The sequence below is a fragment of the Hemitrygon akajei genome, chromosome 10 (assembly GCF_048418815.1).
Source record: "Hemitrygon akajei chromosome 10, sHemAka1.3, whole genome shotgun sequence".
NCBI classification, from domain to species: domain Eukaryota; kingdom Metazoa; phylum Chordata; class Chondrichthyes; order Myliobatiformes; family Dasyatidae; genus Hemitrygon; species Hemitrygon akajei.
Window position 1 is genome coordinate 103,177,739 of NC_133133.1, and position 13,021 is coordinate 103,190,759.

A 13,021-nucleotide genomic window follows, 5' to 3' on the forward strand; every position below is an offset into this window, starting at 1 on the left:
AGAAATTGAGGCAACCTTCTTGGGCTTTTTCTTTGCGACATAGATTTATGAATGGTATAACATGTATAAGACGTATATCTACAGAGGTTTGATTATCTGTTGATATTGCAGAAAAGTAAACAATGAAGAAAACTTCCATAAAACAAGACAAGTAAAGAAGTAAACATGAGGAAATCTGCAGATGCTGGAAATTCAAAACAACCACACACACAAAATGCTGGTGGAACACAGCAGGCCAGGCAGCATCTATAGGGAGAAGCGCTGTCGACGTTTCGGGCCGAGACCCTTCGTCAGGACTAACCGAAAGGAAAGGTCGTAAGAGATTTTAAAGTAGTGGAGGGAGGGGGAAATGCGAAATGATAGGAGAAGACCGGAGGGGGTGGGATGAAGCTAAGAGCTGGAAAGGTGATTGGCGAAAGTGATACAGAGCTGGAGAAGGGAAAGGATCATGGGACGGGAGGCCTCAGGAGAAAGAAAGGAGGGGGGGGGGGGGAAGCACCAGAGGGAGATGGAGAACAGGCAAACAACTAAATATGTCAGGGATGGGGTAAGAAGGGGAGGAGGGGCATTAACAGAAGTTAGAGAAGTCAATGTTCATGCCATCAGGTTGGAGGCTACCCAGCCGGTATATAAGGTGTTGTTCCTCCAACCTGAGTTTGGATTCATTTTGACAGTAGAGGAGGCCATGGATAGACATATCAGAATGGGAATGGGACGTGGAATTAAAATGTGTGGCCACTGGGAGATCCTGCTTTCTCTGGCGGACCGAGCATAGGTGTTCAGCGAAACAGTCTCCCAGTCTGCGTCGGGTCTCACCAATATATAAAAGGCCGCACTGGACGCAGTATAGCACACCAGCCGACTCACAGGTGAAGTGTCGCCTCACCTGGAACGACTGTCTGGGACCCTGAATGGTGGTGAGGGAGGAAGTGTAAGGGCAGGTGTCGCACTTGTTCCGTTTACAAGGATAAGTGCCAGGAGGGAGATCGGTGGGAAGGGATTGGGGGGACGAGTGAGATCCGACGCAGACTGGGAGACCGTTTCGCTGAACACCTATGCTCGGTCCGCCAGAAAAAACAGGATCTCCCAGTGGCCACACATTTTAATTCCATGTCCCATTCCCATTCTGATATGTCTATCCATGGCCTCCTCTACTGTCAAAATGAATCCAAACTCAGGTTGGAGGAACAACACCTTATATACCGGATGGGTAGCCTCCAACCTGATGGCATGAACATTGACTTCTCTAACTTCCGTTAATGCCCCTCCTCCCCTTCTTACCCCATCCCTGACATATTTAGTTGTTTGCCTGTTCTCCATCTCCCTCTGGTGCTCCCCCCCCCTTCCTTTCTTTCTCCTGAGGCCTCCCATCCCATGATCCTTTCCCTTCTCCAGCTCTGCATCCCTTTTGCCAATCTCCTTTCCAGCTCTTAGCTTCATCCCACCCGCTCCGGTCTTCTCCTATCATTTCGCATTCCCCCCCCCCCCCCCCCCCCACTATTTTCAAATCTCTTACTATCTTTCCTTTCGGTTAGTCCTGACGAAGGGTCTCGGGCCGAAACGTCGACAGCGCTTCTCCCTATAGATGCTGCCTGGCCTGCAGCATTCCAGCAACATTTTGTGTGTGTTATCGAGTAAAGAAGTTTCGACTTCCTGTCGTCCCAGCAAATGACGTCAGCATGAAACCGGTCTATCTTGCCTGAGCAGATGACGTTCGAGGGAGCAACCACCAATCCACGACGCTCTTATGAAATCGCATGTGCATCGAAAAACTCTCATCATAAAATACAGTCCTTTTTAAATAAAATATATAATTTTAAGTGGTATTATTGTAACAAAGAAAGTGATGAGTATTCGACTGCTTTTAATATCATTGGAGCAGTTTGACCTCTAACCCCCTTCATGGCAGTGCTGTGCCTGACCTGTGACCGGCAGCTCCTGCTTTGGACTCTCTCCACGGGAACTCAATGGATAAAAGTCAGCAGGAGCAACAGGAGGAGGATTATGGCTACGGGCTATTTCCCGAACACAAAAGTAGTAAAGAAAAGAGGAGCATGTTAGAGAAAAGCCTCTTTACCTTCAACCACAAATGTCAGCTGATGCTGAAGGTTGCTCTGGACACAAGTGAGTGCGAGGGGAGAGAGGCGGTACTGTGGATGCTGGGGTGTGTGAGGAGGGGGAGGATGAGCAAAAGGGGCCGGTGTGGAAGTAGGGGTGAGGGAGGGTGAAGTAAAAGGAGGCAATAGTGTGGAAATAGAGGGTGAGGAGGAGGTGAAGAAAAGGAGGCAGTAGTGTGGAAATAGGGGTGAGGAGAAGGTGAAGAAAAGGAGGCAGTAGTGTGGAAATAGGGGTGAGGAGAAGGTGAAGAAAAGGAGGCAGTAGTGTGGAAATAGGGGTGAGGAGAAGGTGAAGAAAAGGAGGCAGTAGTGTGGAAATAGGGGTGAGGAGAAGGTGAAGAAAAGGAGGCAGTAGTGTGGAAATAGGGGTGAGGAGAAGGTGAAGAAAAGGAGGCAGTAGTGTGGAAATAGGGGTGAGGAGAAGGTGAAGAAAAAGAGGCAGTAGTGTGGAAATAGGGGTGAGGAGAAGGTGAAGAAAAAGAGGCAGTAGTGTGGAAATAGGGGTGAGGAGAAGGTGAAGAAAAAGAGGCAGTAGTGTGGAAATAGGGGTGAGGAGAAGGTGAAGAAAAAGAGGCAGTAGTGTGGAAATAGGGGTGAGGAGAAGGTGAAGAAAAAGAGGCAGTAGTGTGGAAATAGGGGTGAGGAGAAGGTGAAGAAAAAGAGGCAGTAGTGTGGAAATAAGGGTGAGGAGAAGGTGAAGAAAAGGAGGCAGTAGTGTGGAAATAGGGGTGAGGAGAAGGTGAAGAAAAGGAGGCAGTAGTGTGGAAATAGGGGTGAGGAGAAGGTGAAGAAAAAGAGGCAGTAGTGTGGAAATAGGGGTGAGGAGAAGGTGAAGAAAGAGGCAGTAGTGTGGAAATAGGGGTGAGGAGAAGGTGAAGAAAAAGAGGCAGTAGTGTGGAAATAGGGGTGAGGAGAAGGTGAAGAAAAGGAGGCAGTTGTGTGGAAATAGGGGTGAGGAGAAGGTGAAGAAAAGGAGGCAGTAGTGTGGAAATAGGGGTGAGGAGAAGGTGAAGAAAAGGAGGCAGTAGTGTGGAAATAGGGGTGAGGAGAAGGTGAAGAAAAGGAGGCAGTAGTGTGGAAATAGGGGTGAGGAAAAGGTGAAGAAAAAGAGGCAGTAGTGTGGAAATAGGGGTGTGGAAAAGGTGAAGAAAAAGAGGCAGTAGTGTGGAAATAGGGGTGAGGAGGTGAAGAAAAAGAGGCAGTAGTGTGGAAATAGGGGTGAGGAGGTGAAGAAAAAGAGGCAGTAGTGTGGAAATAGGGGTGAGGAGAAGGTGAAGAAAAAGAGGCAGTAGTGTGGAAATAGGGGTGAGAAGGTGAAGAAAAAGGCAGTTGTGTGGAAATAGGCGTGAGGAGAAGGTGAAGATAAAGAGGCAGTAGTGTGGAAATAGGGGTGAGGAGAAGGTGAATAAAAGGAGGCAGTAGTGTGGAAATAGGGGTGAGGAGGAGATGAGGGAGGATGAAGAAAAGGCAGTAGTGTGGAAATAGGGGTGAGGAGGAGGTGCATAAAGGGGGGAAAGATGAGGTGGTGTGGAAGTGGAGGGGTGAGGAGGGAATGGGAGGGGCAGGATAAGGTAAAGGAGGCAGTGGTGTGGAAGTGAGGTGGGGAAAGAAGATGAGTGAGGGGCAAGATTTTTACACAGTGGTGGGTGCCTGGGATGCACTGGCTGGGGTGGTGGTAGAGGTGGAAACATAAGAGACTTTTAAGAAATGTTTATATAGGCACATGAACGTGAGAGAGAAGGGATTAGTTTAATTGGCTATTTAATTGGTTTAGCAAAACATTATGGGCCAAAGGGCCTCTTTCTGCGCTGTTCGATGTTCTGCTTTCCATAGTTTCTTATGTCCATAATGGGGATTGTAGGTTCAGTTGCACTGGAGGCTGTTGGGTTCAAAACATGAATAGAATGTGTTAAATTCGTGGGGAAGAGATGTGCTGGTTTCAGTGATGCTGCCTGACTTTGTTTTGTAGCTGGTTATAACATGGCTCATTACTCTGTGCTAGATGTAGCTCGAATGCCGTTGATAAATTCGCCAATGTCACCGCCTTGTTGATAGAGACTCAGATGGTGATGAGGCAGTATACCAGACGAGGATAGATCAGCTGACTGAGTGGTGTTGCTACAACGGTCTCACACACAAAGTCTGCAAGACCAGCAAATTGATCCCAAAGGAAAGGGAACCCAGAAGAACACACATCAGTTCTCATTGAGGGGTTAACGGTGGGAAGAATGAGTAGCTTCAAGTCCTGGTCATCAACATCTCACAGGATCTGTTCTGAGGTCCAACATATTGATGAAATCATGAAGAAAAACTATTTCTTTAGGAGTTTGAGATTTGGAATGTCAGTGGCTCTATGTCATTGGGAGTTTGAGATTTGGAAGGTCAGTGGCTCTACATCATTGGGAGTTTGAGATTTGGAAGGTCAGTGGCTCTACGTCATTGGGAGTTTGAGATTTGGAGTGTCAGTGGCTCTACGTCATTGGGAGTTTGAGATTTGGAGTGTCAGTGGCTCTACGTCATTGGGAGTTTGAGATTTGGAGTGTCAGTGGCTCTACGTCATTGGGAGTTTGAGATTTGGAGTGTCAGTGGCTCTACGTCATTGGGAGTTTGAGATTTGGAGTGTTAGAATCAAACAGTTTTATTGTCATTGATGTACAGTATGTTGTGAAATTTTTTTGCAGCAATGGTACAGAGCAAGATATGTTTCTGTAAGTTACATATTTTTTTAAAGTGCAAAAAAGGAATAGTGAGGGAGTATTCATGGGTTCATGGATCATTCAGAAATTTAGTGGCAGAGTGGAAGAAGCTGTTCCTAAAATGTTGAGTGTCCGTAGGTTTCTCTGGCTTCTTTCTGAAAGTAGTAGTGGAGAAGTGGGTACGTCCCTGATGCTGAGAGTCCTTGACGATGCCAGCTCCATCAGGGGCACAGTCCTCCCCACTGTCAAGGACATTTCACAAGGCAGTGCCTCGGTAAGGTGGTATCTATCGTGAAGGGCCCTCACCATTTGAGATATACCCACTTCTCATTGCTACTATCAGAGAGGAGGTACAGGATTCAGAATCAGGTTTAATATCACTGGCATATGTTGTGAAGTTTGTTGTTGTGTTGTACTCAGTCCTGGTTGCCTCAATACAGGAAAGATGTGGAAGCCATAGAAAGGGTGCGGAGGAGATTTACAAGGATGTTGCCTGGATTGGGGAGCATGCCTTATGAGAATAGGTTGAGTGAACTCAACCTTTTCTCCTTGGAGCAACGGAGGATGAGAGGTGACCTGATAGAGGTGTATAAGATGATGAGATGCATTGATCGTGTGGATAGTTAGAGGCTTTTTCCCAGAGCTGAAATGGCTGCCACAAGAGGACACAGGTTTAAGGTGCTGGGGAGTAGGTACAGAGGAGATGTCAGGGTTAAGTTTTTTATGCAGAGAGTGGTGAGTGTGTGGAATGGGCTGTCGGCAATGGTGGTGGAGATGGATACGATAAGGTCTTTTAAGAGACTTTTGGATAGGTACGTGGATCTTGGAAAAATAGAGGGCCATGAGGTAGGGACATGTTCGGCACAACTTTGTGGGCCAAAGGGCCTGTATTATGCTGTAGGTTTTCTATGTTTTTGTAGCAGCAGAACAGTGCAATACATATTAACAGAAAAAAACATGAATTACAGTAAATAAATAAATGATGCAAAAATAGAAAAAAAAAGTAGTTAGGTAATGTTCATGGGTTCATTGTCCATTCAGAAATCAGATGGCAGAGGGAGAAAAGCTATTCCTGAATTGTTGAGTGTGCCTTCAGGCTTCTGTACCTGCTCCCTGATGATAGAGAGAGAAGAGGGCATATCCTGGGCAATGGGTCTCTGTAATAAAGGATGCTGCCTTTTTGAGGCATCACTCCTTGAAGATCAAACCCTTTTTTACTGGGCATCTCTAGAAATGTGGCTCATTAGAGCCTCGCTAACAGCCACTGGACTCAGCGGTAAGAAAACCACCGTTCTCAGACTCTGTATGTCTAGGGTCGATATGACCTGGGTCCCACCATGAAGTTAGGACATCTCACTCAACCAAGCCCCAAATTGTGAGGATATTGCCCATGATGGAGCTGACTAAGTTTACACATCTCTGCAGCTTTTTTCAAATCTATGCAGTAGCCACCACTCTCCCCCACCCCTGGCCCCATAACCAGATGGTGATGCAGCCAGTTTGAATGCTCTCCATGGTACATCTGTAAAGTTTTGTGAGTGTCTTTGGTGACATAATAAATCTCCCAAACTCCTAATGAAATATAGCTGCTGTCATGCCTTCTTTGTAACTGCATTAATATGTTGGGCCCATTCTTTCAACTTCTGATCCCTCTGAGAACTGGTGTGTGTTCCTTCATCTTACCCATTCTGAAGTCCACAATCAGTTTTTCAGTCTTACTGAAGTTGAGTGCAAAGTTGTTGCTGCAGCATCACTCAGATAGTTGATCTATCTCGCTGCTATACACCCTCTCATCACCATCTGATATTCTGCCAACAATAGTATCATCAGCAAATTTATAGATGGCATTTGAGGTGTGCCTAGCCTCACTGTCATGGTGTAGAGAAAGGAGTGCAGTGGGCTGAGCTCATGTCCCTGAGGTACGTCAGTGTTGATCGTCAGTGAGGTGGAAATGTTATTTCCGATTTGCAAAGACTGCGGTCTTCTGGTTAGAAAGTTGAGGATCCAGTTGCAGAGGAAGGTATAGAGGCCCAAGTTCTGGAGCTTTTTGATCAGAATTGTAGATTGTGTTAAATTCTAAGCTGTAGTCAATAAACAGCATCCTCCCATAGTTATTTGTATTGTCCAGGTGATCCAAGGCCGTGTGAAGAGCCAATGAGATTGCAGTCACCATAGACCTATTGTGGCGATTGGCAAGTTGCATTGGGTCCAGGTCCTTGCTGAGATAGGAGTTAATTCTAGCCATGACCACCCTCTCAAAGCACTTCATCATTGTAGATGTGAGTGCTACTGGATGATAGTTATTAAGGTGGCTCACCCTCCTCTTCCTGAGCAGTGGCATAATTGTCACCCTTTTGAAGCAGATGGGAATATCCAGTTGTACCAATGAGAGACTGAAAATGTCTTTGAACTGCAGCAGTTAGTTGGCACAGGTTTTTGGAGGCCTACCAGGTACTCCATTGGGGCCTGTCGCCTTGTGAGGGTACATCCTCTTGAAAGACAGCATAAAGTCGGCCTCCGAGACACAGATAGATCACTGGGTGCTGCAGGGATCCTTGTAGCTGTAGTTTTATTCTCTCTTTCAAAGTGAGCATAAAAGGCTCATCTGGAAGTGAAACATCACTGTCATTCGTGTTGTTGGGTTTCGCTTTATTGGAAGTAATGGCCTGCAAACCCTGCCAGAGTTGACTGTGAGATAGCCCTCCATAATTCTTACCTGGCTTTCTCGTGCAGACCAGAGTTGCCAGACTTGAATCACACAGATCTAACCCTCAGCAGTCGATGAATTCAGTGACAGCTGTGGGATTCTCATTCAAACTCAAAGATGAATCCCTGAATATAGTCCAGTCCACCAAATCAAAGCAGTCCTGTAGGTGCTCTTGTGTCTCCCATGTCCCTACCTTCTTGGTCCTCACTACTGGTGCTACAGCATCAGTCTCTGCCTATACTCAGAGTAGAAGTACAGCCAGGTGATCAGGCTTTCTGAAGGGTAGGTGTAGGATAGCACATTAAGCAGTCTTGATGGTGGTTTAATAGTGGTCTAGTGTGTTGGTTCCTCTGGTACTGCATGTGATTTCATCACTCCTTAAAATTTGACCGGAATCTCATCATGTTTATACCATTGTCTTTAAGACAGCTCTGGCTGTTCACCCTCCCTGTCCAGGAATTTTCTTGCCAGCTGCTCATTGATAATCTCTTCACTGGTACTAAGAAGGTGAGTGGCTATAAACCGGAGAGAAGGGCAGGAAGTGGCTACTTCCATAACTTTGAAACTCTTCTGTGCTTTCAGCTTTGTCCCTATTCCGTGTACGATTGAGCTACCCATAGCTATGGTTTTAGCAATGGCTGCACTTCCCAGGAGAACCTCTGCTTTTAGGAGGACAAGATGTCCTTAAAGCTGAGAAGAAATGGGTGGTGTGCTGAATTATTAAATTGCCTGTTTTTTTTGTGGGAGGGGACTTTACTAGTAGTTGCTAATTTCCTCTTTGCTACATTCTCATGAGGTTTGGTGGGGGGTGGTAACTGTCTGCTAAAACATGGGAACTGTGTAATACTGAGATTCACAGAATGATCATTGTGACGTTACTATAAAATCTATCACTCTTGTCATTGAAGTTTATTTGATTTTGCTAGAACCCATTATAGGAGTTGTGAAGAGTTGTATTTCTCTATAATGTTGGTCTGGAAATATTGCTCTCTCATAACAGCTCTGATTAGCTTAGCTCTCATTCTAAGATTAAGGAGTTAAGCAGTGGCCTTCAAAACAAAGTTGAGCGTATGTGTTTGCAAATGTTCAAATTTTTCAGAAATGACTGAATGCTTAAATCAGTTTGCATTTTGAGTTTCTGATTATGAGTTCAGTGTTACTCTTAGCACATTTTTGACACTTAATCCTTTCTGTAGGCCCTTTTGCAAAACTACTTATGGATGCCATGAAAAGTTCAGGATGGTAAGTTGAATCTGATGTTGAGTCTTGGCAGCTGTTAAAAGTCTTTTCTAAATCTGCAAATATTTGCTTTCAACCAATTTTACTGACTATTCTCACTCCAATGCATTTGAAATAGAAAGAGTACAGAGTTACAATGGAAAACAGAATCCTTGGGGCGTCACGGTGGCATAATGGTTTTCTCCACATTCCAAAGCCATAATGGTGTGGGCATGCTATGTTGGCAAGAGAAATGTGGGCTTGTAGGCTGCCCTCAGTACAAACTTTAGACTGTGGTCATTGGTGCAAGCTACCATGTTGCTGTATGTTTCAATGTAAATATACCAAATAAAACTAAACTAAATTAGAAGATATTGAAGACCAGATAGCATCTTGGCATATATAGTGGATTCCAGTTAATTGAGACACATCGGGACCAGTACATTTTGGCTCAATTAAGCAGCTACCTCAGCTTGCCAAAATTTCATGGAAATTGTTGAAAGAAAGAAAAACAAACGACAATTTAACTGAGTAACAATTTAACTATTGAAATGAAGTACAGAACAATTTAGAACACTACCAATGCCTGTAAAGTACTATTAAACTGTGTATTAACCCCTAGTAGTTATTGACAGAAGAATTCATGTACTGTTTTATTTTGATTCACTGTAAATGGACAAAATCAGTGCTGACACCTAGTGCAGATAATGGACTGCCTTCGTATAATATTGTAGACAATTCCATCCTCCAAATCTACATTTTAATTGTAATTTTGAAATAGTGAAATCATTACGTTTTCACTCCCAGCCATCTCTGCCACCTCCAAGCCTAAATGCTTGAAACCCCAGTAAAGGAAACAGTTCTGAATTGCCATACTGCTTATTTCTTGCCAACTATCAGTTCAAAAATCACTCCTTTTTGAACACAAACGCATGCAACTAATGTTATTTAACAACTGATTTCTCTAAGCAGGGTGAAGTGTCTACTGGCCACATGTGTACGCAACTGAGATGTTAGCCAGAAACATTTTGGCAACCGTGTCCTGCACCAATTAAATGGTTAAGGTTCCAAATAAATGAAGGGAATCCTGGAAGTTTTCTGGATTAGTTTTTGTTCTTTAAGAGTTGTCCCAAATAAGGGCCTGCCCTGATTAACCGATGATCCAATTAACCAGAATCCACTCTACATAGATGACATATACCCATATAACAATTACAGTACGGAAACAGGCCATCTCGGCCCTTCTAGTCCGTGCCGAACACTTACTCACCTAGTCCCGCTGACCCGCACTCAGCGCATAACCCTCCATTCCTTTCCTGTCCATATACCCATCCAATTTTACGTTAAATGACAATACTGAACCTGCCTCTACCACTTCTACTGGAAGCTTGTTCCACACAGCTACCACTGTTTGAGTAAAGAAATTCCCCCTTGTGTTACCCTTAAACTTTTGCCCCCTAACTCTCAACTCATGTCCTCTTGTTTGAATCTCCCCTACTCTCAATGGAAAAAGCCTATCCATGTCAACTCTATCTATCCCTCTCAATTTTAAATACCTGAATCAAGTCCCCCCTCAACCTTCTACGCTCCAAAGAATAAAGACCTAACTTGTTCAACCTTTCCCTGTAACTTAGGTGCTGAAACCCAGGTAACATTCTAGTAAATCTTCTCTGTATTCTCTCTATTTTGTTGACATCTTTCCTATAATTTGGTGACCAGAACTGTACACAATACTCCAAATTCAGCCTTACCAATGCCTTGTACAATTTTGACATTACAGCCCAACTCCTATACTCAATGCTTGGATTTATAAAGGCCAACATACCAAAAGCTTTCTTCACCACCCTATCCACATGAGATTCCACCTTCAGGGAACTATGCACCATTATTCCTAGATCACTCTGTTCTATTGCATTCTTCAATGCCCTACCATTTACCATGTATGCCCTATTTGGATTATTCCTACCAAAATTTAGCATCTCACACATAACAGCATTAAACTCCATCTGCCATCATTCAGCCCACTCTTCTAACTGGCCTAAATCTCTCTGCAAGCTTTGAAATCCTACTTCATTATCCACAACGCCACCTACCTTAGTCAGACCCTGTCTATCCAGATAATTATATATACCATCTCTAAGAATACTTTCCATTAATTTACCCACCACTGACTTCAAACTGACAGGCCTACGAAGGGTCTCGGCCCGAAATGTCGACATTGCTTCTCCCTATAGATGCTGCCTAGCCTGCTGTGTTCCACCAGCATTTTGTGTGTGTTGTTGTTTGAATTTCCAGCATCTGCAGATTTCCTCATGTAGGCCTATAATTGCTAGGTTTACTCTTAGAACCCTTTTTAAACAATGGAACACATGAGCAATACGCTAATCCTCAGGCACCATCCCTGTTTCTAATGACATTTGAAATATTTCTGTCAGAACCCCTGCTATTTCTACACTAACCTCCCTCAAGGTCCTAGGGAATATCCTGTCAGGATCCGGAGATTTATCCACTTTTATATTCCTTAAAAGCATCAGTACTTCCTCTTCTTTAATCGTCGTAGTTTCCATAACTTCCCTACTTGTTACCCTTACCTTACACAATTCAATATCCTTCTCCTTAGTGAATACCGAAGAAAAGAAATTGTTCAAAATCTCCCCCCTCTCTTTCGGCTCCACACATAGCTGTCCACTCTGATTCTCTAAGGGACCAATTTTATCCTTCACTGTCCTTTTGCTATTAATATAACTGTAGAAACCCTTCGGATTTATTTTCACCTTACTTGCCAAAGCAACCTTGTAACTTAGCTTCTCTATTTTCTTTCTTAAGATTCTTCTTACATTCTTTATATTCCTCAAGCACTCATTTACTCCATGCTGCATTTACTCCATTTATTGTAGATATCTCTCTTTTTCCTAACCAAGTTTTCGATATCCTGTGGCGACCCACTTTCTGTGCAGGCAAACCGGCTCACAAATAGCCAGCACGCAGGGAGAGACTCTGACGTCATTTCCACCCAGAGAGGGCGGGCGCTAGGGATTAAATGCCAGCGCCGTGAAGTTTGAATAAACTAGTCTCGAAACGACTTACCGACTGTGTGTCATCTCTAGCTCTGTATGTAGTACATCGCTACAATCCCTTGAAAACCATGGCTCTCTCAAACTTTTAACCTTTCCTTTCAACCTAACAGGAACATAAAGATTCTGTACCCTCAAAATTTCACCTTTAAATGACCTCCATTTCTCTATTACATCCTTCCCATAAAACAAATTATCCCAATCCACTCCTTCTAAATCCTTTCGCATCTCCTCAAAGTTAGCCTTTCTCCAATCAAAAATCTCAACACTGGGTCCAGCCCTATCCTTCTCCATAATTATATTGAAACTAATGGCATTGTGATCACTGGACCCGAACTGCTCCCCAACACATACCTCCGTCACCTGACCTATTTCATTCCCTAACAGAAGATCCAACACTGCCCCTTCTCTAATTGGTACCACTATGTATTGCTGCAAAAAACTATCCTGCACACATTTTACAAACTCCAAACCATCCATCCCTTTTAGAGTATGGGCTTCCCAGTCTATGTGTGGAAAATTAAAATCTCCCACAATCACAACCCTGTGCTTACTACAATTATCTGCTATCTCTTTGCAAATTTGCTCCTCCAATTCTCGCTCCCTATTAGGTGATGTATAATGCACCCCTATAAGTGTTACTACACCTTTCCCATTCCTCAATTCCACCCAAATAGTCTCCCTAGACGAGCCCTCTAATCTATCCTGCCAGAGCACCGCTGTAATATTTTCTCTGACAAGCAACGCAACACCTCCCCCTCTTGTCCCTCTGATTCTATATACACCCCTCCTGCAACCATGTTTCACTAATAGCTACAACATCATATTTCCAGGTATCAATCCATGCTCTAAGCTCATCCACCTTTCTTACAATGCTCCTAGCATTACAATAAATGCATTTAAGAAATTCTCCACCTCTTCCTCTCTGTTTATCTCTAACAGTACAAATAACTTTACTGTCTTTTTCTTCCTTCTACCATACATCTGTTCCTACACTCTGGTTTCCCTCCCTCCTCATATCTAGTTTAAATCCACTGGAGCCTCTCTAGCAAACCTACCTGCAAGCATATTTGTCCCCCTCCAATTCAGATGTAAACCATCCCGCCAGAACAGGTCCCACCTTCCCTGGAAAACTGCCCAATTATCTATAAGTCTGAAGCCCTCCCTCCTGCACCATGTCTTCAGCCACGTGTTGATCTGCACTATCTT

General features: G+C 44.1%; 1 protein-coding gene across 2 annotated transcripts in view; it reads left to right on the top strand.

Moving 5' to 3' along the window:
* The first annotated feature begins 1,899 nt into the window (after positions 1 to 1,899).
* The window catches only part of atp23 (ATP23 metallopeptidase and ATP synthase assembly factor homolog), a 29,615-nt gene continuing 18,493 nt past the window's right edge, over positions 1,900 to 13,021 (top strand). Inside the window, exons 1-2 of one of the 2 annotated variants that reach the window (XM_073058722.1) lie at positions 1,900 to 2,124; positions 8,717 to 8,762. In XM_073058722.1, the coding sequence (XP_072914823.1) occupies positions 1,968 to 2,124; positions 8,717 to 8,762 (203 nt within the window). In that variant the 5' untranslated portion in view covers positions 1,900 to 1,967. The remainder of the gene's footprint in view (positions 2,125 to 8,716; positions 8,763 to 13,021) is intronic. The other variant, XM_073058723.1, reaches the window with a different exon arrangement.